General features: G+C 45.5%; 1 protein-coding gene across 1 annotated transcript in view; it reads left to right on the top strand.

Annotated features, from left to right (window-relative positions):
- The first annotated feature begins 430 nt into the window (after window positions 1-430).
- Window positions 431-27,659, top strand: part of LOC137306141 (uncharacterized) — a 50,336-nt gene continuing 23,107 nt past the window's right edge. Inside the window, exons 1-6 of the mRNA XM_067975198.1 lie at window positions 431-513; window positions 6,034-6,153; window positions 8,135-8,272; window positions 9,188-9,331; window positions 11,950-12,201; window positions 14,184-14,356. Coding sequence (XP_067831299.1) covers window positions 465-513; window positions 6,034-6,153; window positions 8,135-8,272; window positions 9,188-9,331; window positions 11,950-12,201; window positions 14,184-14,356 — 876 coding nt within the window. The 5' untranslated portion in view covers window positions 431-464. The remainder of the gene's footprint in view (window positions 514-6,033; window positions 6,154-8,134; window positions 8,273-9,187; window positions 9,332-11,949; window positions 12,202-14,183; window positions 14,357-27,659) is intronic.

The raw sequence follows: 27,659 nt of genomic DNA, 5'->3' as shown, positions 1-27,659 counted from the left end.
TCCGGCCTGGGTAAACATGTCAACTCTGGGAATAAAATGCTCACTGAAGGATATTTTCTTGATCATTTAAGATACTGCCACACAAAGATCAAGGAAATTCCTTCCCTAATCTCGAAAAGGAACGGCATTCAAAGATTTGACTCCTATTTTCCTATGACAGTGTTGGAGAGGTCTGGGTACGAGTTTGAGATACCTCCTTCAGTCTCTGATGGTTTAAAATCACCATTGCCCCATTCTTCCAATTCCTACCCCCTCCCATTCCTGAGTCGAGAATTTACAGGTAACCGCTGCCAGAAGCCCATGGCTACAGGTGACGCCTTACCCTCGAAAGAGCAGAACACCAATGGTTTAGCTACTTGCTCCAAGAGGTTGACGTCAACAGCTCTATAAATTCAAGAGCATTCATCTTTTGAGTAGATCAACAAAGCAGCAGAGCCCAGAGTTGGAACGAGACACTTAAGAGGATGAAGGTGTTACTGGGAACAGCATTACTCCTTGCGTTGGTCGCTGAAGGTAGGGGCTGTCCATCCCGGACCCATCTCTTCTCAGCCTCTTGCTTATATTTTATTTATGAGGTCTCCGTTATTCTGATGTATATTGGGTAATGCAAAGTTCCTTGCACCGGGGTAAGTTTTGCGATTGAGCCAAGCAAACAGGACGTCTTGGTTCACATCAGGGTGACTTTTGCATTAAAAAGGCAACTTTACCAAATATTACAGCAAGTAATTTCTGTTCCTCTGTTTTATTAGAGAGTGATATCTCCCATTGGGGATTGAGTGTGTTTTATTAGAGAGTGATATCTCCCCACTGAGGATTGAGTGTGTTTTATTAGAGAGTGATATCTCCCCACTGAGGATTGAGTGTGTTTTATTAGAAAGTGATATCTCCCATTGGGGATTGAGTGTGTTTTATTCGAGAGTGATATCTCCCATTGGGGATTGAGTGTGTTTTATTCGAGAGTGAAATCTCCCATTGGGGATTGAGTGTGTTTTATTCGAGAGTGATATCTCCCATTGGGGATTGAGTGTGTTTTATTAGAGAGTGATATCTCCCATTGGGGATTGACTGTGTTTTATTCGAGAGTGATATCTCCCCATTGGGGATTGCGTGTGTTTTATTCGAGAGTGATATCTCCCATTGGGGATTGACTGTGTTTTATTAGAGAGTGATATCTCCCATTGGGGATTGCGTGTGTTTTATTCGAGAGTGATATCTCCCCATTGGGGATTGAGTGTGTTTTATTAGAGAGTGATATCTCCCATTGGGGATTGAGTGTGTTTTATTAGAGAGTGATATCTCCCATTGGGGATTGAGTGTGTTTTATTCGAGAGTGATATCTCCCCACTGAGGATTGAGTGTGTTTTATTAGAGAGTGATATCTCCCCACTGAGGATTGAGTGTGTTTTATTCGAGAGTGATATCTCCCCACTGAGGATTGAGTGTGTTTTATTCGAGAGTGATATCTCCCATTGGGGATTGAGAGTGTTTTATTAGAGAGTGATATCTCCCCACTGAGGATTGAGTGTGTTTTATTCGAGAGTGATATCTCCCCACTGAGGATTGAGTGTGTTTTATTCGAGAGTGATATCTCCCATTGGGGATTGAGTGTGTTTTATTAGAGAGTGATATCTCCCCACTGAGGATTGAGTGTGTTTTATTCGAGAGTGATATCTCCCCATTGGGGATTGACTGTGTTTTAATAGAGAGTGATATCTCCCCACTGAGGATTGAGTGTGTTTTAATAGAGAGTGATATCTCCCCACTGAGGATTGAGTGTGTTTTATTAGAGAGTGAAATCTCCCATTGGGGATTGAGTGTGTTTTATTCGAGAGTGATATCTCCCATTGGGGATTGACTGTGTTTTATTCGAGAGTGATATCTCCCATTGGGGATTGAGTGTGTTTTATTCGAGAGTGATATCTCCCATTGGGGATTGCGTGTGTTTTATTAGAGAGTGATATCTCCCATTGGGGATTGACTGTGTTTTATTCGAGAGTGATATCTCCCCATTGGGGATTGCGTGTGTTTTATTCGAGAGTGATATCTCCCATTGGGGATTGACTGTGTTTCATTAGAGAGTGATATCTCCCATTGGGGATTGCGTGTGTTTTATTCGAGAGTGATATCTCCCCATTGGGGATTGACTGTGTTTTAATAGAGAGTGATATCTCCCCACTGAGGATTGAGTGTGTTTTAATAGAGAGTGATATCTCCCCACTGAGGATTGAGTGTGTTTTATTAGAGAGTGAAATCTCCCATTGGGGATTGAGTGTGTTTTATTCGAGAGTGATATCTCCCATTGGGGATTGACTGTGTTTTATTCGAGAGTGATATCTCCCATTGGGGATTGAGTGTGTTTTATTCGAGAGTGATATCTCCCATTGGGGATTGCGTGTGTTTTATTAGAGAGTGATATCTCCCATTGGGGATTGACTGTGTTTTATTCGAGAGTGATATCTCCCCATTGGGGATTGCGTGTGTTTTATTCGAGAGTGATATCTCCCATTGGGGATTGACTGTGTTTCATTAGAGAGTGATATCTCCCATTGGGGATTGCGTGTGTTTTATTCGAGAGTGATATCTCCCCATTGGGGATTGAGTGTGTTTTATTAGAGAGTGATATCTCCCATTGGGGATTGAGTGTGTTTTATTAGAGAGTGATATCTCCCATTGGGGATTGAGTGTGTTTTATTCGAGAGTGATATCTCCCCACTGAGGATTGAGTGTGTTTTATTAGAGAGTGATATCTCCCCACTGAGGATTGAGTGTGTTTTATTCGAGAGTGATATCTCCCCACTGAGGATTGAGTGTGTTTTATTCGAGAGTGATATCTCCCATTGGGGATTGAGTGTGTTTTATTAGGGAGTGCTATCTCCCCACTGAGGATTGAGTGTGTTTTATTCGAGAGTGATATCTCCCCATTGGGGATTGACTGTGTTTTAATAGAGAGTGATATCTCCCCACTGAGGATTGAGTGTGTTTTAATAGAGAGTGATATCTCCCCACTGAGGATTGACTGTGTTTTATTAGAGAGTGATATCTCCCATTGGGGATTGCGTGTGTTTTATTCGAGAGTGATATCTCCCCATTGGGGATTGAGTGTGTTTTATTAGAGAGTGATATCTCCCATTGGGGATTGAGTGTGTTTTATTAGAGAGTGATATCTCCCATTGGGGATTGAGTGTGTTTTATTCGAGAGTGATATCTCCCCACTGAGGATTGAGTGTGTTTTATTAGAGAGTGATATCTCCCCACTGAGGATTGAGTGTGTTTTATTCGAGAGTGATATCTCCCCACTGAGGATTGAGTGTGTTTTATTCGAGAGTGATATCTCCCATTGGGGATTGAGTGTGTTTTATTCGAGAGTGATATCTCCCATTGGGGATTGAGTGTGTTTTATTCGAGAGTGATATCTCCCCACTGAGGATTGAGTGTGTTTTATTCGAGAGTGATATCTCCCCATTGGGGATTGACTGTGTTTTAATAGAGAGTGATATCTCCCCACTGAGGATTGAGTGTGTTTTAATAGAGAGTGATATCTCCCCACTGAGGATTGAGTGTGTTTTATTCGAGAGTGATATCTCCCATTGGGGATTGCATGTGTTTTATTAGAGAGTGATATCTCCCATTGGGGATTGAGTGTGTTTTATTCGAGAGTGATATCTCCCATTGGGGATTGCGTGTGTTTTATTAGAGAGTGATATCTCCCATTGGGGATTGACTGTGTTTTATTCGAGAGTGATATCTCCCATTGGGGATTGACTGTGTTTTATTAGAGAGTGATATCTCCCATTGGGGATTGCGTGTGTTTTATTCGAGAGTGATATCTCCCCATTGGGGATTGAGTGTGTTTTATTAGAGAGTGATATCTCCCATTGGGGATTGAGTGTGTTTTATTAGAGAGTGATATCTCCCATTGGGGATTGAGTGTGTTTTATTCGAGAGTGATATCTCCCCACTGAGGATTGAGTGTGTTTTATTCGAGAGTGATATCTCCCCACTGAGGATTGAGTGTGTTTTATTCGAGAGTGATATCTCCCCACTGAGTATTGAGTGTGTTTTATTCGAGAGTGATATCTCCCATTGGGGATTGAGTGTGTTTTATTAGAGAGTGATATCTCCCCACTGAGGATTGAGTGTGTTTTATTCGAGAGTGATATCTCCCCATTGGGGATTGACTGTGTTTTAATAGAGAGTGATATCTCCCCACTGAGGATTGAGTGTGTTTTAATAGAGAGTGATATCTCCCCACTGAGGATTGAGTGTGTTTTATTAGAGAGTGAAATCTCCCATTGGGGATTGAGTGTGTTTTATTTGAGAGTGAAATCTCCCATTGGGGATTGAGTGTGTTTTATTTGAGAGTGATATCTCCCATGGGGATTGACTGTGTTTTATTAGAGAGTGATATCTCCCATTGGGGATTGAGTGTGTTTTATTCGAGAGTGAAATCTCCCCACTGGGGATTGACTGTGTTTTAATAGAGAGTGATATCTCCCATTGGGGATTGAGTGTGTTTTATTCGAGAGTGATATCTCCCCACTGAGGATTGAGTGTGTTTTATTCGAGAGTGATATCTCCCATGGGGATTGAGTGTGTTTTATTAGAGAGTGAAATCTCCTATTGGGGATTGAGCTTTCCAGCGTTGTATTAAACACTAATATTCGGGGGATTGGAATTTCACCTCGTAAGTCTACGTGCCTCAGGTTGAGGTCCAGCTTAACCAGTGGTGACAATGATTTACTTTGTGTCAAATGAGGATTCAAACATGGAATGAGAAATCCAGGATCACTTAGCTTGGTGGGCAGAGATACTGGGCAATATTTTAGGGAAATGGCATAGACAGCATGGAATTAGAAGGGACATGTAATTGGTCAAATCTACGGAAAGTTACCTCAATCGCAGATGGAGTGGTTTCGATGTATGTTGTATGTATGTAGTTGCCTCCATCGCAGTAGCCTCTGCATTTTACGTAATACAGAAATGATATGCAACCTGTCATTGTGGACAGTCTCGGGTTTAACCCTGGTCTCACTGGGGGCACGTTCATTGGCATGGGCACCCATTTGGGCTAGGGAGCGAGCCAATGGGCGGAAGTTCCCGCCCATGACGCCCGTGCAGAGACCCCTGCTGGTGAGGGTGTGCGTGCGCAGGCATAGGACGAGGATTCCATTCGGGGGCAGATCCAATCTGCTGAATGCAGCGGGTGAAATTGGATTAGGTCCCAAAGAGAAATAATTTGTTTCAGTGCCAACATCTTCAGCCCCTTTTAAGATGCAGGTGCAAGCAGGCTCGAAGGGCTGAATGGCCTATTCCTGCTCCTATGCCCACATATTTCTAGGGAGGGTGGAGGGGTGGGGGAAGTGCGGGGGTCTCTGGAAGTGAACGGGAGCAGGAACTCTGGCTGATTTCCACCTCCTCTCTAGCTGAGGGACACTGAGATCAAAAATAACTCAGTATGGACCAGAGATATAGCTGGGACCCTCCCGATATTGTACAGATCAATACCACCCTATGGGGTGCTTTACCCAACCAATCCTCGAGGGGGATCATCTCTACCACATTTAAAAAATTTTGTGTCTCCATCCATTTCCTGTCTGCAGAATCTTACTTCCCATTGTCACTTTTGTGGCAACTTTTCCCATTATAAATTCCTATGTCAACATTTATAACGGGAACTTCCTATGTAAACTTGTCACGCTGTAATTACACCCTCCTGCCAGTGGTAGTGCTGAAGTGCCTCGGTTGGAAAATGGAGGGTTGGCAAACATAGAATCACCTCCCAAGTCACACACTGTCCCTACTTGGAAATATATCGCCATTCCTTCATCGACGCTGGGTCGAAATCCTGGAACTCCCTCCCTAACAGCACTGCGGGAGAACCTTCACCACACGGACTGTAGCCGTTCAAGAAGAAGGCCCACCACCACCTTCTCAAGGGGCAATTAGGGGATGGGCAATAAATGCCGGCCTCGCCAGCGACGCCCAGATCCGGAGAATGAATTAAAAAAAAACTTGTCCTCTTTGTTCTTGCAGGTTACTCGTTAACTTGTTATACCTGTAACAGTCTGTCCGGCAATTGTACACAAAACACCACGGTGTGTAACACAACAAACCATTCAACATGTCGATCATTCGCAGCGAAAGAAATCTTTGGTAAGTACTGCGTTTAACAACTTGCATTGACAACACGGTAAAAATGTCCCAAGGTGCTTCACAGGAGCGATTATCAAACAAAAATTTAACACCGAGCCACATAAGGAGATATTAGGGACAGGTGACCAAAAGCTTGGTCAAAGAGGTAGATTTCAAGGAGTGTCTTAAAGGAGTTGAGAGAGAGGGTTAGCGAGGGAATTCCATAGCTCAGGGCCTAGGCGGCCGAAGGCACGGCCGCCAATGGTGGAGCGATGGAAAACGGGGATGTGCAAGAGGCCCGAATTGGAGGAGCGCAGAGATCTCGGAGGGTTGTAGGGGCTGGAGGAGGTCACAGAGATAGGGAGGGGGGGGCCATGGAGGGATTTGAACACAAGTATGAGAATTTTAAAATCGAGGTGTTCCCGGACCGGGAGCCAATGTAGGTCAGCGAGCACAGCGGGGTGATGGGTGAACGGGACTTGGTGCGAGAGATCGATCAGGGTATTTTCTAAATGGTGAGAAGCCAGGAACTATGGATGAGCAGAGAGGTTTAGAGGGCCAGGTACAGAAATCACTAAAAGCTAGTGGACAGGTAGAAAAAATAATCAAAAAGGCCAATGGAACGTTGGCCTTTATTTCGAGGGCTGGAACACAAAGGGGAGGAAGTTATATTACAGCTGTTCAGAGCTCTGGTCAGACTCCATCTGGAGATACTGCGTTCAGTTCTGGGCACCGCACCTCAGGAAGGAGATATTGGCCTTGGAGGGGGTGCAGGGCAGATTCACCAGAATGATACCGGGGCTAAAAGGGTTAAATTACGAGGACAGGTTGCACAGACCAGGCTTGTATTCCCTCGAGTGTAGAAGATTAAGGGGTGATCTAATCGAGGTGTTTAAGACGATTAAAGGATTCGATAGGGTGGATAGAGAGAAACTATTTCCTCTGGTGGGGGAAGTCCAGAACAAGGGGGCAGAACCTTAAAATTAGAGCCAGGCCGTTCAGGGGTGATGTCGGGAAGCACTTCTTCACACAAAGGGGAGTGGGAATCTGGAACTCTCTCCCCCAAAAAGCTGTTGAGGCCGGGGGTCAATTGAAAATTGTCAAGACTGAGATTGATGGATTTTTGTTGGGTGAGGGGATTAAGGGTTACAGAACCAAGGTGGGTAGATGGAGTTAAGATACAGATCAGCCGTGATGTAATTGAATGGCGGAACAGGCTCGAGGGGCTGAACGGCCTAATTCATGTTCCTGAAGTGTCCGGTAAAGTTAGCCGGAATGGAAAATTGGGCGGGGTGAATTCGTTCCGCTCCAGGACTGTTTCGATTCTACCCCCAAGTTGTCCTCACCTCCCTCCGTTGGGATCGGTTCTGCGTTCCTCCCGCCTTCAAACTGATGTTCAGGGAGCAGTGACGAGGACAGTTCGAAGACATCGGTCACCAGGGGATATTAGGGCCGAACATTTAGCGGTTATGTCACTGGACTTGTAATCCAGAGGCCTGGATTAATAATCCAGAGAAAGTGAGTTCAAATCCCGCCAAGGCAATTTAAATTCCGTTTAAAAAAAAAATTGGGAAATAAAAATGCTGGTCTCAGCGAAAATGACCGTCGGATTGTCGTAAAAACCCATCTGGTTCACTGATGTCTCTTGGGGGAAGGAAACCTGCCGTCCTCACCCGGTCTGGGCCTATACGTGACTCCAGCCCCCGCACCAACGTGGTTGACTCCTAACTGCCCTCTGAAGTGGGCCCTAGTGAGACACTCGGTCGTATCAAACCCGCTACCAGCGGTTCAAGAAGGCGGCGGCCCACCACCACCTTCTCAAGGGGGCAACTAGGGGATGGGCAATTAATGCCGGCCTTGCCAGCGACGCCCACATCCCCGAGAATGAATTTCTAAAGGGAAACGTTCCCCACTCGACCGTCGGCAACGGCTTGGGGGTTGGTGAGGGCGACGAGCTCCGAGTGACTTTGCTGACATATCATTATGTGTCTCGCTCTGTTAGGTGCAGAACGATATGAGTATATTGTGAAAGGATGTGGGCACTGTATCGGTCTCATCTCCTTCAACACCGGACGATTCTTGGCATTCTTGCACACCAAGTGTTGCAGCTCCGACTTGTGTAACGACGAGGTGGTCCCAGGTAAGGCGTCAATCAGCACCGATATGGGGGGAAGGGGGGGCTGGATAGCGATCGCAATTTGCCCCCTCCCCCTGCCCTCTACCCCTCTTACTTTTTCCCCGGCCATAGAACCATTCACAGCGGCCGTAATGCAAAATTTAAAGAATGACCTTCCATTTCTATCGCACTTTTATTGGCCTTAGGATGTCCCAAAGCACTTTACAGCCAATAAAGTACTTTTGTCAAGTGTGGTCACTGTTGTTATGTAGGATACCCGGCAATTTGCGCACAGCAAGATCCCACAAACAGCAATGTAATAATGACCAGATCATCTGTTTTTTTTATCCAGCTTCCCCTTAAAAGCATCTACACTATTCGCCTCATGTGATGTTGGTTGAGGGATAAACATTGGCCCCAGGACACCTGGGAGAACTCCCCCTTTGCTCTTCAGCGACAAAGATAAGAGATTAAAAAAAAATCTCTTCACAGATGTCCAACAACAACTAAAAGCTGAATCAATGAGACTCTACACTTGTAAAAGTTAATTTTCAGGGCCAGAGAGATTGTTTGGCAGTAATTAAGACTTACCGCGTCATTAAAAATGAAGAAGCCTTAACATTAAGTGGCGAGTTTAGTCTGTATCTACGATATCAATACAGGAGAAACTTCACGGGGTGCCAGTCGGCCAGATGCCGGTTTTACGGAGGAGAAGGGCATTTGGCGCAGCGACCTCCCGATTTCCGCGTTTAACTGCGCACGAGCGGCCGCTGGAAGTTGCTGTCCGATTTGTACAGTGATTGGGGGGGAGCGCTGTTGTTGTTTTTACAGCAAAATCCGACCCCACGTTTTATTTTGGTGGTTGGCAGAGCAGAACCTAGAGTCCACGGGCAAGACATGAGTGGAGCCGATTGATGTTGGTGTCTGTTTACATTCCAGAGAAAGAAGATCCCACACTCAATGGCCTGGAATGCAATGGATGTTTCACCTTGACGGAGGCCGGATGTAACAAGTCGATGGTCACCGTCAAATGTAGAGGACAACAAGACCACTGCGCCCATACTTCAGGCCAACTTCGAGGGCGTAAGTACATTCCCCTCCGAGTCACACACCGTCCCGACTTGGAGATATATCGGCCGTTCCTTCATCGTCGCTGGGTCAAAATCCTGGAACTCCCTCCCTAACAGCACTGTGGGAGAACCTTCACCACACGGACTGCAGCGGTTCAAGAAGGCGGCTCACCACCACCTTCTCAAGGGGCAATTAGGGATGGGCAATAAATGCCGGCCTCACCAGCGACGCCCACGTCCCATGAACGAATAGAAAAAAATCTTTACATTTTGTCTTATTGAAGTATATAGAAGCACTGGAGAAAATTACACATTACGTGGAATTTACAGCACAGAAACAGGCCATTCGGCCCAACTGGTCTATGCTGGCGTTTATGCTCCACACGAGGCTCCTCCCACCCTACTTCATCTCACCCTATCAGCATATCCTTCTATTCCTTTCTCCCTCATGTGTTTATCCAGCTTCCTCTTAAATGCATCTGTGCTATTCGCCTCAACTACCTCCTTGTGGTAGCAAGTTCCACATTCTCACCACTCTCTGGGTAAAGAAGTTTTACAAAAAAGATTTACAAAGGTGATACCAGAACTGAGAGGTTAGAACTATCCGACAAGGATTAACAGGCTGGGGCTCTCTCTTCTAGAAAAGAGAAGACCAAGAGGTGACCTGATAGAGGTCTTTATGAAGGGGTTTGATAGGGTAGACGTGGAGAAGATGTTTCCATTTGTAGGGGGGGTTCCAGAACTTGGTCATAAATATAAGATAGCCACAAATAAATCCAATCAAGAATTCTGGAGAAACTTCTTTACCCAGAGAGTGGTGAGAATGTGGAACTCGCTCCCACAAGGAGTAGTTGAGGTGAATAGTGTAGATGCTTTTAAGGGGAAGCTGGATAAACACATGAGGGAGAAAGGAATAGAAGGATATGTTTTTAGGGTGGGAGGAGACTCGTGTGGAGCATAAACACCAGCACAGACCAGTTGGGCCGAATGGCCTGCTTTTGTGCTGTAAATTCTATGTAATTGTATGAAGAGTAACTCAGTATCATTTGGAGATTGTAGATGGTAGGAACAATGTTAGACTGATATAGGACCCAAATTATACAGCAAACAATTGAGGGGGGGACAACTTGGAGGAAGGGGATAGAAGAATAAGTTTTTGATCGATTCCAGTTAACCAACAAAAAGACTTGCATTTATATAGCGCCTTTCATTATCTCATCACATCCCAAAGCACTTTACAGCCAATGATGTACCTTTTGAAGTGTAGTCACTGTTGTAATGTAGGAAACGCAGCAGCCAATTTGCGCACAGCAAGATCCCACAAACAGCGATGTGATAATGACCAGAATCTTTTTTTAGTGATGTTGGTTGAGGGATAAATATTAGCCCCAGGACACCGGGGAGAACTCCCCCCTGCTCTTATTTCAAATAGCGGCCGTAGGATCGTTCATATCCACCTGAGAGGGGCAGACTGGGGCCTCGGCTTAACATCTCATCTGAAAAACGGCACCTCCGACAGTGCAGCACTCCCTCAGTACTGCAGCTGGGAGTGTCGGCCTAGCATTTTGTACTCAAGTCGCTGGATGTGGGACTCGAACCCACAACCTTCGGACTTCAGAAGGCAAGAGTGCGACCCACTGATCCATGGTTGACACTCTAACATGCATGTAGCACGTTCATTGAGACAGGTAGGAAAAATTGGATGCCAAGCCAAAGAAGGAGAGATCAAGATGGGTGATCAGAAGTTGGATCAAAGAGGTGGGTTTTAGGTAGGATCGTACAGGAGGAGAGGGAGGTGGAGAGGCAGAGGAGTTTAGGGAAGGGCTTCCAGAACTTAGGGCCTAGGCGGCTGAGATTGATGAGGCAAAGAGGTGGGAAGGGGGCAATAGACCTCCATTGAAAATCTTTCCTCACAAAAGAAAACAGGATGGGATGGAAGTTATGTTATATAAAGCTCTGGTCAGACTCCATCTGGAGGACTGGGTTCAGTTCTGGGCACTGCACCTCAGGAAGGATATATTGGCCTTGGAGGGGGTGCAAGGCAGATTGACCAGAACGATACCGGGGCTAAAAGGGTTAAATTACGAGGACAGGTTGCACAGACTAGGCTTGTATTCCCTCGAGTGTAGAAGATTAAGGGGTGATCTAATCGAGGGGTTTAAGATGATTAAAGGATTCGATAGGGTCGATAGAGAGAAACTATTTCCTCTGGTGGGGGGAGTCCAGAACAAGGGGGGCAGAACCTTAAAATTAGAGCCAGGCCGTTCAGGGTGATGTCAGGAAGCACAAAGGGGAGTGGAAATCTGGAACTCTCTCCCCCAAAAAGCTGGGGGTCAATTGAAAATTGCAAAACTGAGATTGATAGATTTTTTGTTGGGTGAGGGTTTTAAGGGTGATGGAACCAAGGCAGGTAGATGGAGTTGAGATACAAGTCTCGTGTGTGGCTCGAGGGGCTGAATGGCCTCCTCCTGCTCCTGTCTGGTCAGCTTTATCTTGCCCTAGTCCGATAAAGGTCTAACTGCACAGGTAGATAATGATATCAAATTGGATCAGGTGAAAGATGAGGCTGGACTCGACCGGATAAGATGGATACTAAGGCATTAACAATGACGTGTTTCTCTTTTCTGACAGAGGACATATCGACGTACGTGTTCAAAGGCTGTGCTTCTGATTTTGTCTGCCGGAATAAAGATCAATTTAATATCTACGGGGTCTACCCAACCAACGCTTTCTACTGCTGCAAGGGCAACATGTGCAACCGTGTCTCACGGAATTTCACCCGTCCCACCAGTCCCCCGATAACCCTTGGCAACACGGCCATCTGCGCTCAACACAACATCGCCATTGGCATCCTGCTCTTGGTGGCCGTTCTAATACTCGTGCGCTAACTGCGTGCTTCACCACGTTATCTTCCCCTCGACTGGTTGAAGCATCTCGTGGGCGGGGCTGAGTGTCCCTGGGAGGGAAGGGGGCCTCCCTGCACGCTGGGTGCGGGCAAATTCTTTCTCAACGGGTTTACGAACTCCCTCAATCACCTGCAATGAGGGAATCTTCACTCCTCCCCTCGCGCCCAGCCCCTGCCCCCGCCCAGTTGTATCTCAGCTACGCTAATACGGGTGTCGGCCCATGTTCGCTCAAAGATGGGTGCTTTTCTGTGTGATGTTTGATTGATCCCAGCACCGAAGGAGGCCATTCGGCCCATTGTGTCTGTGCTGGCTCTCTGCTGTAGCAATGCAAAACTAATCCCACTGCCCGGCTCTCTCCCCATAGCCCTGTATCAATCCCCAAACTAATCCCACTGCCCCGCTCTCTCCCCATAGCCCTGTATCAATCCCCAAACTAATCCCACTGCCCCACTCTCTCCCCATAGCCCTGTATCAATCCCAAACTAATCCCACTGCCCCGCTCTCTCCCCATAGCCCTGTATCAATCCCAAACTAATCCCACTGCCCCGCTCTCTCCCCATATCCCTGTATCAATTCCCAAACTAATCCCACTGCCCCGCTCTCTCTCCATAGCCCTGTATCAATCCCCAAACTAATCCCACTGCCCCGCTCTCTCCCCATATCCCTGTATCAATCCCCAAACTAATCCCACTGCCCCGCTCTCTCCCCATAGTCCTGTATCAATCCCCAAACTAATCCCACTGCCCCGCTCTCTCCCCATATCCCTGTATCAATTCCCAAACTAATCCCACTGCCCCGCTCTCTCTCCATAGCCCTGTATCAATCCCCAAACTAATCCCACTGCCCCACTCTCTCCCCATATCCCTGTATCAATCCCCAAACTAATCCCACTGCCCCACTCTCTCCCCATAGTCCTGTATCAAACCCCAAACTAATCCCACTGCCCCGCTCTCTCTCCATAGCCCTGTATTAATCCCACTGCCCCGCTCTCTCCCCATAGCCCTGTATCAATCCCCAAACTAATCCCACTGCCCCGCTCTCTCCCCATATCCCTGTATCAATCCCCAAACTAATCCCACTGCCCCACTCTCTCCCCATAGTCCTGTATCAATCCCCAAACTAATCCCACTGCCCCGCTCTCTCCCCATATCCCTGTATCAATCCCCAAACTAATCCCACTGCCCCGCTCTCTCCCCATAGTCCTGTATCAATCCCCAAACTAATCCCACCGCCCCGCTCTCTCCCCATATCCCTGTATCAATTCCCAAACTAATCCCACTGCCCCGCTCTCTCTCCATAGTCCTGTATCAATCCCCAAACTAATCCCACTGCCCCGCTCTCTCTCCATAGCCCTGTATTAATCCCACTGCCCCGCTCTCTCTCCATAGCCCTGTATTAATCCCAAACTAATCCCACTGCCCCGCTCTCTCTCCATAGCCCTGTATCAATCCCAAACTAATCCCACTGCCCCACACTCTCCCCACTCCCAGAGCCCTGCATCTTCCTCTGCTTCAGTGGAAATATTCCCAGTATCCAAGTCTCTCTCCCCATCCCTGTCGTCACCTTGGTGAATCTACGCTGTACTCTCTCTGTGGCCTTAATGTCGTTCCCATAACAGGCGACATCAAAGTCATTAAGCACGCTTTGACCTAGGATGCTTTAACGGGATTATTGGGAACTTTTGCAAGGGTTTCTTTATATATAGGTAGGGTCGAGTAAAGATAACAGGGGAGAAATTCGACTTGGGGGGGCAGCGCGAAAGGAGCTCTATCGCATCGGACGCCCGCTATACAACCCGTCGTGGAACCGAATAACGAGCTGGGGGGGCGTAACAGGTGAGGGTGTAATAGGCTGGGGTTTATAACAGGCGGCTGATGCAATGCCGCCCATTTTGCGATGCCTCCCCAGACGAATTTCCACCCCGATTTCGTTCCGTTTCGGAGCCCGCTGTTTTATTAGCGAACCCGAACGCCCCAATTCCCGGTCCGACGAATGCGGAGAGTCGAGACCGGCAGCCAGCGACGACGCTGGGTGGGTGGGCTGCTCATTTTCGGCTGGCCAAACGGCGGCCTCGTGTGCCGCAAATTTTCGATGATTCTGTGACACGAAGCGGACCGAGGCTCGACGCAGCCGTACGATGCGGTTCGAACGCAGCAAGAAACAAACGGGCCGACTCTTAAAGCAAGAGGGCGAAGGACACCAGAGTTCAGCGGACATCATCGACATTAATTTGCATTTTTGACTTGCAATGTGTATGACCACAGTCTATCAGGGACTGCTACGAGTTACTGACCACTGCTTTATAAAGGCTAATGCTCTAAGTAAAAAGAGAATGGGGTTCGATGGTGGATGTATAATCACTTTCAAGTCTTAATAATTTCTATAATACAATAAATTGAAACGAACTTAAAAACATGAGTTTCCGTTCTGCCTATGTTGTGATTACTAATTAATGGCCAATATACCGACCTTGCTCAGCTGGAGGAAAGGCTTTGCATTTATGTAGCCACCTCAGGACGACCCAAAGCGCTTTACAGCCAATTAAGTACTTTTTTCTGAAGTGTAGTCACTGTTGTAATGTGGGAAACCCAGCAGCCAATTTGCGCACAGCAAGATCCCACAAACAGTAATGTGATAATGACCAGATCATCTGGTTTTTTTTTTAGTGATGTTGGTTGAGGGATAAATATTGGCCCCAGGACACCCTCCCTCTTCTTCGAAATAACATCTTTTATGTCCACCTGAGAGGCCAGACCCCGGTTTAATGTCTCGTCTGAAAGACGGCACCTCCGACAGTGCAGCACTCCCTCGGTACTGGCACCGGGAGTGTCTGCCTAGATTATGGGCACACGTCTCTGGAGTGGGGGCTCGACCCTCAGACTCAAGGCGCACTGAGCCACGGCTGATACCAGCGGGTAGCACTCGCGCCCCTGAGGCAGAAGGTGAGTGGTTTTAAATTCCACTCCCCAAGGTCTAGGCCGACACGCCCAGTGCAGCTCAGAGGGAGTGCAGCCCTGTCGGAGGTGCCGGCCTCTCGATGAGCTATTAAGTCGGAGGACCCGCACGAACTGGACATCACACCTATTTCGAAAGCTGACACCACACCTTCTGGGCAGGCTGCACCTTGTAATAAATCCCTCAGCACTGTGAGCCCAGATTATGTGCTCAAGTCTCTGGAGCGGGTTTCCGGACCTACTGACTCTGAGCCGAGAGTGATACCAAGTTGACAGTAAAGAAATGAGGAGTTGAAATATCAGGACTCATCGAATACAAAAGCAAGAAAGTTACACTAAACCTTTATAAATCACTGGTTGGGCCCCAGCTGGAGTATTGTGGCCAATTCTGGGCAGCGCACTTTAGGAAGGACGTCAAGGCCTTGGAGAGGGTGCGGAGGAGATTTACCAGAACGGTCCCAGGGATGAGGGACTTCAGTTATGTGGAGAGACTGGAGAAGCTGGGGCTGTTCTCCTTAGAGCAGAGAAGGTTAAGGGGAGCTTTAATCGAGGTGTTCAAAATCATGAAGGATTTTGATAGAGCAAATCGGGAGAAACTATTTGCACTGGCAGAAGGGTCGGTAACCAGGGGACACGGATTTAAGGTAAGAGGTGACATGAAAAAAATTTACGCAGCGAGCTGTTCTGATCTGGAACGCGCTGCCTGAAAGGGCGGTGGAAGCAGATTCAATAGAAACTTTCGAAAGGGAATTGGATAAATACTCGAAGGAGGGAAAATTTGCAGGGCTACGGGGGGAAAGAGCAGGGGGGTAGTGGGACTAATTGGACAGTTCTTTCAAAGAGCCGGCACAGGAACGATGGGCCAAATGGCCTTCTTCTATGATTCATTATTTGAGTTGACAATGAAAGGTCGTTCCACCAAGTGGTGGACAAAGGAATAGCGGGCGCTAAATTGGGCCGTCCCTACCGAAGTGCCAAGATGGCGTCTTGGCTGCGCACGCACGTTTCCAGCGTGACGTGCGCCGGACGCCATCTTGGTATAGGAGTTAGCGCAGGCACAGATAACGAACGCTGGAATCATGTAAAGCAAGGAGAAAATGGATACAATCGGTGCGCAACGCTGATTTAAAGTGATAGACACCATTTTGGGACTTAACCCTCGACTCAACGCACAGTCTTAACCCCCGACCATCTGAACGTGATAAGATTCGAGGTCTGTTGGGGGTGTCTCTATGGAGCGGGTTAATCAATAACGGTACAATGCTGAACAAGAGCATTCCAAGCTATGAGATAAGAATGCAGGAGGAACGGGAGGAACATTCCAAGCTAGAGATAAGGAAGCTTCCCCTCTGCTGTAGTAATTGCGGCGTGATCAGGCGCATGGACTACTTGTGATTGGCCTGCCATCACGTAACCTAAGCATGGCCTACCCATGCCCTGCTTATGATTGGTGTTGACCAATGTATGTAACTTCGCTTGCTCTGCTGGACTCGACAGACTCTGGTGGGAGTCACTGCCTGTGCACCAAAGTAAGCCCCGCGGATAATATATTCTGTTGAACTCTGAAGGTGTATTCGACTCGGTGTTTGCTGAACCAGACTGAGGGTAAAAGAATCCAGTTTATCATTTGGTGTCAGAAGTGGGATCTCAACGGTCGTTCACCGAGAGTTCGCGGAGTAAGAGGCGGATTGTCTCAGACACGGATGTGAGCAGTCTTAATTTACTACGTCGGTTTTCCTCCAATCCGTCAGCCTGACGACGAGTCGCCCAATCGTTAATACTCGAGTGATGGCCTTACGAGGTTCAGGTCAGTCTGGCGAATACTGGAAGAGACAGAGGTTAGGTCAGTGATTGGATCACTGAGGCTCAGTCGGCGGTACTGAGGAAGTATTCTCAGGTCAGTGATAGGATATCACTGAGGGTCAGTCAGTCACGGTACTGGGGAAAACAGAGTAAATTGGGACGTTGTGCTGATCAACTAAAAGGACAAGGAGGTGCCTGTCTCAAACGTGCAGCCTTAGACCGGTTGTTAAGAGAGGAGATCCTCCCCGCGAAGGTCACGACCCTGAAGTGGGCGTAGAGACGTCAAGGCACCTGGGATTGTGAAGCACAACTAGTGATCGGATATCAGCGGGCGGGCTGAGGGATTAATGTGTAAAGTCAGGAATAGGCATTTGTGTCAGGAGTTGCATCGACGGGATTAAAAACGATTGTGTGAATCTAAAAAGGGAAATAAAATGGGCAATTGTCTAGATACCACCAATAGTGCCTTACAGACTTTATGTGAACAATATCCGGACAAGGCAAAACTATTTAGACAATTGTCAGGGGGATTAAATAAAAAAACTGGGGAATGATCAATGGCCATTGGGAGGAACTAAAAACTTAGATGCCGCCAAAAAAGCTCAGGAATTAATTTGGAAAAATAACAGAGGTACCACAGCCAAAGAACTAATTGCTTTATGGAGACAGTACTGTCAAGAGAAAAAATCTTGCGTAAGTCAGCTGATTCAACTAAGTGCAGACGCCTGAGCTGGTTAAAGTAGGTGTAGAGAACAAATGACGTCTTGTCCAATCAGCTGAATTATCAAGTATAGAATTGTGATGGTTAAGATAGGCCTTGATTGTTGTGTAATTACAGTGTGGAGGATTGTATAAACTATAAGCCATGCGCACCAACACTAGCAAAATCCCTCCAAAGGGAACACCTGCTGCTTACATGTACAGAAACTTTGGGAAAGAAACAGCTGACGAGTTGATAGTTTTGGTCAATTTGGACCAAACTAAGAAATATCCCTTTCCCGAAGACGGTACATTTAATATGGATAGAATTAAGTGACTAGAAAAATGTTTAAAAGACAGAGACCCGATAAAGAAAGGTTCTGTTGTTTTAGTGTACTGTCCCTTTAAAAAGCCTGTCCTGATCAGTGTTTTCTGTCGCCCCCTTCTTACTGCGTCCTATGTGTTTTCTTCTTTTGTGTGATGTATCTGTTTTGTCTTGTGTTTAATTCTGATATTGCTGAATTAAAATTGGAGTTATTGAGGTTAAGTGGCCTATTAAACTCTGGTTCTTATAAAATGTGGGCATGTTAAATTCCAGACATGGGATCTTCTAAAAAATTGGCATTTTGAATTTTTATCTTATGATTGGCTGTGGTTTAAAAAGAGGTTTAAAAAATTAACGGGACAGATTAAAAAAAAGCTATCTGGTATCACCGTGATAGGAAAAGTCGGAAACCTGGAACAGCTCGGAGAGTTGGTTATAATCAAACCCACTAAAAGTATATGGAAAAAATTAATTGGACAGCAAATTATAAAACTTACAAAGACTAACTATAAACTAAAATGTACAATGGGAGATGTTATTTCCCGGTATGAATTTTTAAAAAAAGAATTTATGTGAAAATTACGTTGACGTATGCTGAGAACGCTGCGTGAATCTGATATCTGACTCCGTCGGTTTGTTAAAAAGTTAACCCTTCCAAGGACACCGACATCTGTTTTCAATTCACCAAGACAAAATGAGGTTTAATTGTAAAAGAAAAGATAAAGTGCAGATTTAGAGAATTACAAGTTACAGTTGCAGGATGATCTCTAGTTATAAATTAAACTGATCTTCGAAGCATTTTGTGCTATTGTGATTGATTAAACACTATGATTAAAGAGAAATTTTGAAGGTGGGATGTGGAGACTTGATCTCAGAGGGAGAAGTATCAAATTACTGTTACACGAGAGAGCCAGTCAAAGTTAACCCCTTCCATCCCAAGAAGCCAGACTGTCATGCCAAGAGCAGTTCAAACAGATAGAAATGACCCAGTCGGTTGAGAACTGTCTGAGGCTTGCCCAGAACACAGGTGAACACGAGGTAACAATTGGTATAGGTTATATTATTAAAATTGACCCAATTACTTGGAAATGCCAAAGGCTACAATTGACTGAGATATAAGTTTCCACACAGACAATGCTACAGTGAGGAAAAAATTGATAAGAAAGGAATGTAAAACAGATGGTATGAAAAGGAAGCATAGGTTAGACAATTCGAAGTCCATTACTTGAGCTATGTACTGACACAGGGTACTAAACGCCTATCAGTTTTACCCCGCCACAGTATGATAGAATCATAGAATCATAGAATCATAGAAGTTACAACATGGAAACAGGCCCTTCGGCCCAACATGTCCATGTCGCCCAGTTTATACCACTAAGCTAGTCCCAATTGCCTGCACTTGGCCCATATCCCTCGATACCCATCTTCCCCATGTAACTGTCCAAATGCTTTTTAAAAGACAAAATTGTACCCGCCTCTACTACTGCCTCTGGCAGCTCGTTCCAGACACTCACCACCCTTTGAGTGAAAAAATTGCCCCTCTGGATCCTTTTGTATCTCTCCCCTCTCACCTTAAATCTGTGCCCCCTCGTTATAGACTCCCCTACCTTTGGGAAAAGATTTTGACTATCGACCTTATCTATGCCCCTCATTATTTTATAGACTTCTATAAGATCACCCCTTAACCTCCTACTCTCCAGGGAATAAAGTCCCAGTCTGTCTAACCTCTCCCTGTAAGTCAAACCATCAAGTCCCGGTAGCATCCTAGTAAATCTTTTCTGCACTCTTTCTAGTTTAATAATATCCTTTCTATAATAGGGTGACCAGAACTGTACACAGTACTCCAAGTGTGGCCTCACCAATGCCCTGTACAACTTCAACAAGACATCCCAACTCCTGCATTCAATGTTCTGACCAATGAAACCAAGCATGCTGAATGCCTTCTTCACCACCCTATCCACCTGTGACTCCACTTTCAAGGAGCTATGAATCTGTACTCCTAGATCTCTTTGTTCTATAACTCTCCCCAACGCCCTACCATTAACGGAGTAGGTCCTGGCCCAATTCGATCTACCAAAATGCATCACCTCACATTTATCTAAATTAAACTCCATCTGCCATTCATCGGCCCACTGGCCCAATTTATCAAGATCCCGTTGCAATCCTAGATAACCTTCTTCACTGTCCACAATGCCACCAATCTTGGTGTCATCTGCAAACTTACTAACCATGCCTCCTAAATTCTCATCCAAATCATTAATATAAATAACAAATAACAGCGGACCCAGCACCGATCCCTGAGGCACACCGCTGGACACAGGCATCCAGTTTGAAAAACAACCCTCGACAACCACCCTCTGTCTTCTGTCGTCAAGCCAATTTTGTATCCAATTGGCTACCTCACCTTGGATCCCATGAGATTTAACCTTATGTAACAACCTACCATGCGGTACCTTGTCAAATGCTTTGCTGAAGTCCATGTAGACCACGTCTACTGCACAGCCCTCATCTATCTTCTTGGTTACCCCTTCAAAAAACTCAATCAAATTCGTGAGACATGATTTTCCTCTCACAAAACCATGCTGACTGTTCCTAATTAGTCCCTGCCTCTCCAAATGCCTGTAGATTCTGTCCCTCAGAATACCCTCTAACAACTTACCCACTACAGATGTCAGGCTCACTGGTCTGTAGTTCCCAGGCTTTTCCCTGCCGCCCTTCTTAAACAAAGGCACAACATTTGCTACCCTCCAATCTTCAGGCACCTCACCTGTAGCGGTGGACGATTCAAATATCTCTGCTAGGGGACCCGCAATTTCCTCCCTAACCTCCCATAACGTCCTGGGATACATTTCATCAGGTCCCGGAGATTTATCTACCTTGATGCGCGTTAAGACTTCCAGCACCTCCCTCTCTGTAATATGTACACTCCTCAAGACATCACTATTTATTTCCCCAAGTTCCCTAACATCCATGCCTTTCTCAACCGTAAATACCGATGTGAAATATTCATTCAGGATCTCACCCATATCTTGTGGTTCCGCACATAGATGACCTTGTTGATCCTTAAGAGGCCCTACTCTCTCCCTAGTTACCCTTTTGCCCTTTATGTATTTGTAGAAGCTCTTTGGATTCACCTTTGCCTGATCTGCCAAAGCAATCTCATATCCCCTTTTTGCCCTCCTGATTTCTCTCTTAACTCTACTCCGGCAATCTCTATACTCTTCAAGGGATCCACTTGATCCCAGCTGCCTATGCATGTCATATGCCTCCTTCTTCTTTTTGACTAGTGCCTCAATCTCCCGAAGTTCGACAAGTTCGGGGGCTATTCAATTTTATTTGAAACTATTCACGAATAGTAGCTCCAATACAAGATCTGACCAAAGAGGGAAGACCTTCCCTGACAAATTATATAACTCGCATTGAGACTGCTAAGAAAACTCAACAATTATATCAACACCTCCTAACTCAAGTGTTAAAACAAAGCGCGACATGGAATGGAGGTGGACATCGTAAAAGGGATAGACAAATATGAAGACGTAAAGATCTGTGATAAGTGATATAGCAACTGCCTTTAATACGGGTGCCTCAGTTGTTAGTAACATTGATTTGGCAACATTAGATCAAAAGGTCAGAGATTTAGGGTCTCGCATTAAAGATATATTAAAAATAATAAATGAAAATACAGATAAGGAATTGTCTGAGGATCAAATGCTGACCATATATTTGCAAAGGATAGCTACAGTGCTAGAAACACATGCCCAAACCATTAATAAATTAATAAAAGAGGAATATAACGTATCTTAGCAGGCGGCTGCTAATGATATCTGCTTAATGTGGTTACATCTTGAAAGCACAGAGATTAGGATTTGGAGTTGGGAATTCCAGTCCGCAGCCCTGCGTACATCTGTATGTGGGAGAGACAGGGTTTATTTCAGACAGGTTGTGTGCTCCAGAGAGAGAGAGAGGGACTAGGCAATTTCTCTCTCCTGTTTTGTTTTCTGGATTTGTTTCGGGTAAAAGGATTATTCCTTTGGACAAAATAAATAATAAATGATGATTTGACAAATTAACCCCTTGGGCTCTCAAGAAGAGCTGCAATGGATTTTCTGTGTTTCTTTTAAAACAGGTGACCCTGGTTTTTGGGACCACGTGAGTGTTGATGGTGCAGGATTACCAAGAGTAGTTCTTTGACATAAAATGGCTTTACAAAGTTACGGTGCAACCTTTGCTGGAGAAATTTGGTGCAGGAAACGATCCAGTGGTGTTAAAAAGTTTAAGACTTTAGCTGCAGACATCAGCAGATACCAAATGTCACAGCGTGGTGATATCAACCTGATTCTCTTCTTTTGAAAACATTTTGATTTGTTTTGTTTTAACTTATTTATTGTCTTCCGAGACAGAGTGCTTGAGGTGGGAAGATATGGGAGTTACATCCAAAAGTAATTACGAGCACTTCATCTCTACTATAAAACCACAAAGCCTGGACATAATTGTTTCTGAAATTGGAATTGATAAGAAAAATTTATATGAGTTGCTATTCAAGCCCTCGAGAAAGAAAAATTTACTTGTAATTTAAGGGGATAATCAAATTATATTTTAAAATAAAAGAAGTCCAGTCTAAATGGTTCCTATTGAATGCTGTGTATCAAGGAAGAATTCTTTTCGAGAGGGAAGAAAATTTTACATTGACAAGTTCTGTCAGTCCAACAATACTGCTCTCAAGTTGGGATAATTGTGAAATGATAGAAGGGACTCGGGCACAATGTAGTGGGATATTTTGGGAAATGAAAAGCGGTTCAAGAAGAAATTACATAAAATAAACAAATTTTGGGATATTGAACCTGACTGTAAATATTGTATCGGACAGTAATGTTTCTCCAGGACTCATGATAGGTAATATAATGGGTTATGTAAAATTGGATGAGAGGAAGTGATTGAGAATTAAAGTAAAGAAACAGAGAAATTACACCAAATGGGATTTTCTCTACAGTCATTGAACTGGGCATGATAAAAAAAAAATCAATCTGGCATAAATATACAATCTAGTGAAAGTCAGGAAAGTGTAGTTGAGAATAGTAAATTGATAGCTTTCTTGTGGAGATATTTGTGTCCTTGCCTATAATGAACAATGAGAAAGCTACAATAGCCTGGCCACTACCCTGACATCGGGACCATGCAGGGGGAGATAAGCACTCTGGACACCCCTGATCTTTTTGATAAGATAACCTGAAAACCTAAGAATGGCTACAGTGGACATAAAAGATACAAATCTATGTTGCCATCATCTGAAACGGAGATCAGGATGAAGAACATGATTACAAAGGCCTGTGGCCTGGTGAGCTATTGGAACCACTCTTTAAACAAACCAGTTGCTTTTACAGGACTGAATCCTACTGGACATATGATGTGTGCCATGGAAAACACGTTCGGAAATACCATGAGGAAAAAGAGACTGGCCAGCAGAAAGTTAATATCCAAGAACTCTACCTATGATATGCTGCTAGTATGCGGAGATACATGACACTGAAGAATGAGTCTCAGACAGGCTCAGTTACTTGACAACAGCACAACATGAAATGGTTAATGTGGTCCAGGCGAGTGAGAAATCCTTTTAAACAAGGCACTGACACATGGTCCATAGAGAAACCGACTAATTAATGAAACAGTCAGGAAACACTGGTACCAATCAGAAGGACTGAAATTAAAGTAAAGAGGGACATAGTAATTTGGATTTCCAAAATTCAGGGTTAGGTTCCCTTCAGTTAACAATGAAATTGAGAGAAACAATACTTCGAAGATATCCGCACGATGGATACAAAATTACAAAATTATGAGGGGCCCAGATAAAGTAGACAGGAAGTACCTGTTTCCCCTAGCAGAGGGTTCAAGAACTAGAGGACATAGATTTAAGCTGATTGGCTGGAACAAAATTAAAGGGATGTGTTACTAGACATGCTGTCACTGTATGTCCACATAGTGTTGGACACAGCCCAGAAGCACTGTGTGGGTTTAATAATACCGGTACCAATCCGGATATTAACTGTACCATGGAGGCCCTAGAGGCGGATCTAAAACCCACATATGCCGGAGAGGGCGAATACTGTGTTACAACTAATTTGAAAACATTTAAATATGCCAATCTAACTTGTGATATTTTAAGTACAGAATTCTACTCCATTCCTGAAGTCCTGGTTCGGATTGGACCCAAGGAACTGGTAGAGATACACCGGCATAACCTCACCACCTTACAAGTTTCTGAGGATGTCAAAAAGGACTTAAAAGAATATCAGGACACATTTGGGTATCTGACACCCCTGTTGCCTAAATACTTGAAAGCATTGCGAATGGAGATACGCCTCTCCCAGAAGGTTTATTATAACCTACAACAGAACAATAAAATATTAAGCATGACATTGACCAAATTAAAGTCACCACTTGGTGAGATGACCTCTGGAATTTGGGACTGAATATACAGATCCATCCTTGGATTAGATTAATTTCACATGTATTAGTCGTAGTGCAGTTGTTGCAATATGATTCTTGATTTTCATTGCATGTAATAAATGTAAGCAGAGGATGAAGGGTTTGGCAAAGGTAGTAAAACAGAGCCTGGGTGAGAATGTCCCCATTGTTTCTGTGGTTTCAACTAAGAAAACATCTTAATGGTACCGGGAACAGCACCCGCTGGGGTAAGGTGCATGTAAAAGGGAAGACAATCATAGTTTGATAGGATTATCAGATGCTCTACCTCTCTTCCACCCGGACTGGTGGCCAACACGAAGGGAACCTGGTTAAGATGAGGTACAGCATCTAATGGGATATTGTAGGGATAAAATTTGGATTAAGGGATATAAAGGGGAGGGCCCCAATTCACAGGTATAAAATGGTCTGAAAGGTCCCTTTCAGTCTAGTTAGGCTGGAAACAAAATATAAAGCACCATGGGATATTTGACTATGTTAGCCCTTTTCAAACTAACATGAATAAGTTTAGCTGACCAAGGACATTCGCAGCTTACTTGAGAGATGTTTAGAAGGAGTCTGTTCCTGAGAACAGATAAGAGTACAAAGGCGTATTGATGAAACATGTCTGTGTTCTATTGGGACTTCTCTAGTTCAGGGACTAGTCATGTACTGTCTGGCCTCCCCCCTCCCCCCGTGTAGATAAGGGTATTGCTGGCTTATAATACAATGAGAATACAGTTTCTTGAGAGGCCATGTAGCCTTGATTCTGACTTCAGCCCTGCTGATTTAACCAGCTTGGAATTTAGGGAGGTTCACATTCGGGCCGTAACTAAAGAGTTGTCAGAACTTTGCTTGTTCTCAATGCAGAACCGATATGCATTGGATTAAAAGAACATTGTTTAATGGGCAGACCGACAACATAACCAGGTTTATCAATCAAATACAAGATCAGGTCGACTGCACGAGTGAAGCTAAGGGCTGGGTATGACTGGATAATAAATATGGCAATGTACTTAGTCATTGCGATTATGGGTATTTTTATTGGACTGGCCATTTTGAAATGTGTGTCAAGAAGAATGCAGACTTCATTGGAGAAAATAGGTTCTCCAAAGATGTTAATAGTATGACAGGCCAAAGTATGTGACAGGAAGGAGACAGGGGATGTAGCAAAGTATGACATGAGGAAGAATTTAATACATTGAATAAAATGAATGTGACCGAGTATGAGGCTCTGCCCAGACAGAACTGCTGAGTGAGCAAGGATTGGTTATCATTGAATGATAAAAGGGGGGAATGAGAATGCCTACGTGGTGCCCCCTCTAATGAAAATGGTCAGTTTCCAGTAAAATAGTAGAATGTCTACGTGGCAAAGTAGCAGAAGTAGCAATGCGGTTAGGTGAGGGTTAATTAGTAGCCTGTTAGCTAGTAGTTAGGACAGTGGGCCTCTTTTAGGCCATCTGTCTGCATGCTCAGCTTTTTACTGTAAGGCCTGCATTGTCTCATCAGTGGAGGAGACTTGATAAGATTCGAGGTCTGGAGGGGGTGTCTCTATGGAGCGGGTTAATCAAAATCTCACTACGAAAAGTCATAATAAGAATAAAACCGGACGGACCACCCGGCATCGGACCACTAGGCACCGGACACGACAACGGCAAAACACCAAGCCCAGTCGACCCTGCAAGGTCCTCCTTACTAACATCTGGGGACTTGTGCCAAAATTGGGAGAGCTGTCCCACAGACTAGTCAAGCAACAGCCTGACATAGCCATACTTACAGAATCATATCTTTCAGCCAACGTCCCAGACTCTTCCATCACCATCCCTGGGTATGTCCTGTCCCACCGGCAGGACAGACCCACCAGAGGTGGCGGTACAGTGATATACAGTCAGGAGGGAGTGGCCCTGGGAGGCCTCAACATTGACTCTGGACCCCATGAAATCTCATGGCATCAGGTTAAACATAGGCAAGGAAACCTCCTGCTGATTACCACCTACCGTCCTCCCTCAGCTGATGAATCAGTCCTCCTCCATGTTGAGCACCACTTGGAGGAAGCACTGAGGGTAGCAAGGGCACAAAATGTACTCTGGGTGGGGGACTTCAATGCCCATCACCAAGAGTGGCTCGGTAGCACCACTACTGACCTAGCTGGCCGAGTCCTGAAGGACATAGCTGCCAGACTGGCCCTGCGGCAGGCGGTGAGCGAACCAACACGAGGGAAAAACCTACTTGACCTCGTCCTCACCAATCTACCTGTCGCAAATGCATCTGTCCATGACAGTATTGGTAGGAGTGACCACCGCACAGTCCTCGTGGAGATGAAGTCCCGTCTTCGCACTGAGGACACCATCCAACGTGTTGTGTGGCACTACCACCGTGCTAAATGGGATAGATTCAGAACAGATCTAGCAGCTCAAAACTGGGCATCCATGAGGCGCTGTGGGCCATCAGCAGCAGCAGAATTGTATTCCAGCACAATCTGTAACCTCATGGCCCGGCATATTCCTCACTCTACCATTACCAACAAGCCAGGGGATCAACCCTGGTTCAATGAGGAGTGTAGAAGAGCATGCCAGGAGCAGCACCAGGCGTACCTAAAAATGAGGTGCCAACCTGGTGAAGCTACAACTCAGGACTACATGCATGCTAAACAGCGGAAGCAACATGCTATAGACAGAGCTAAGCGATTCCACAACCAACGGATCAGATCAAAGCTCTGCAGTCCTGCCACATCCAGTCGTGAATGGTGGTGAACAATTAAACAACTAACGGGAGGAGGAGGCTCTGCAAACATCCCCATCCTCAATGATGGCGGAGTCCAGCACATGAGTGCAAAAGACAAGGCTGAAGCGTTTGCAACCATCTTCAGCCAGAAGTGCCGAGTGGATGATCCATCTCAGCCTCCTCCCGATATCCCCACCATCACGGAAGCCAGTCTTCGGCCAATTCAATTCACTCCACGTGATATCAAGAAACGGTTGAGTGCACTGGATACAGCAAAGGCTATGGGCCCCGACAACATCCCAGCTGTAGTGCTGAAGACTTGTGCTCCAGAACTAGCTGCGCCTCTAGCCAAGCTGTTCCAATACAGCTACAACACTGGCATCTACCCGACAATGTGGAAAATTGCCCAGGTATGTACTGTCCACAAAAAGCAGGACAAATCCAATCCGGCCAATTACCGCCCCATCAGTC

This window comes from Heptranchias perlo, chromosome 42, assembly GCF_035084215.1.
Source record: "Heptranchias perlo isolate sHepPer1 chromosome 42, sHepPer1.hap1, whole genome shotgun sequence".
Classification (NCBI taxonomy): Eukaryota; Metazoa; Chordata; class Chondrichthyes; order Hexanchiformes; family Hexanchidae; genus Heptranchias; species Heptranchias perlo.
This window is presented reverse-complemented; position numbering and strand designations above follow the sequence as displayed.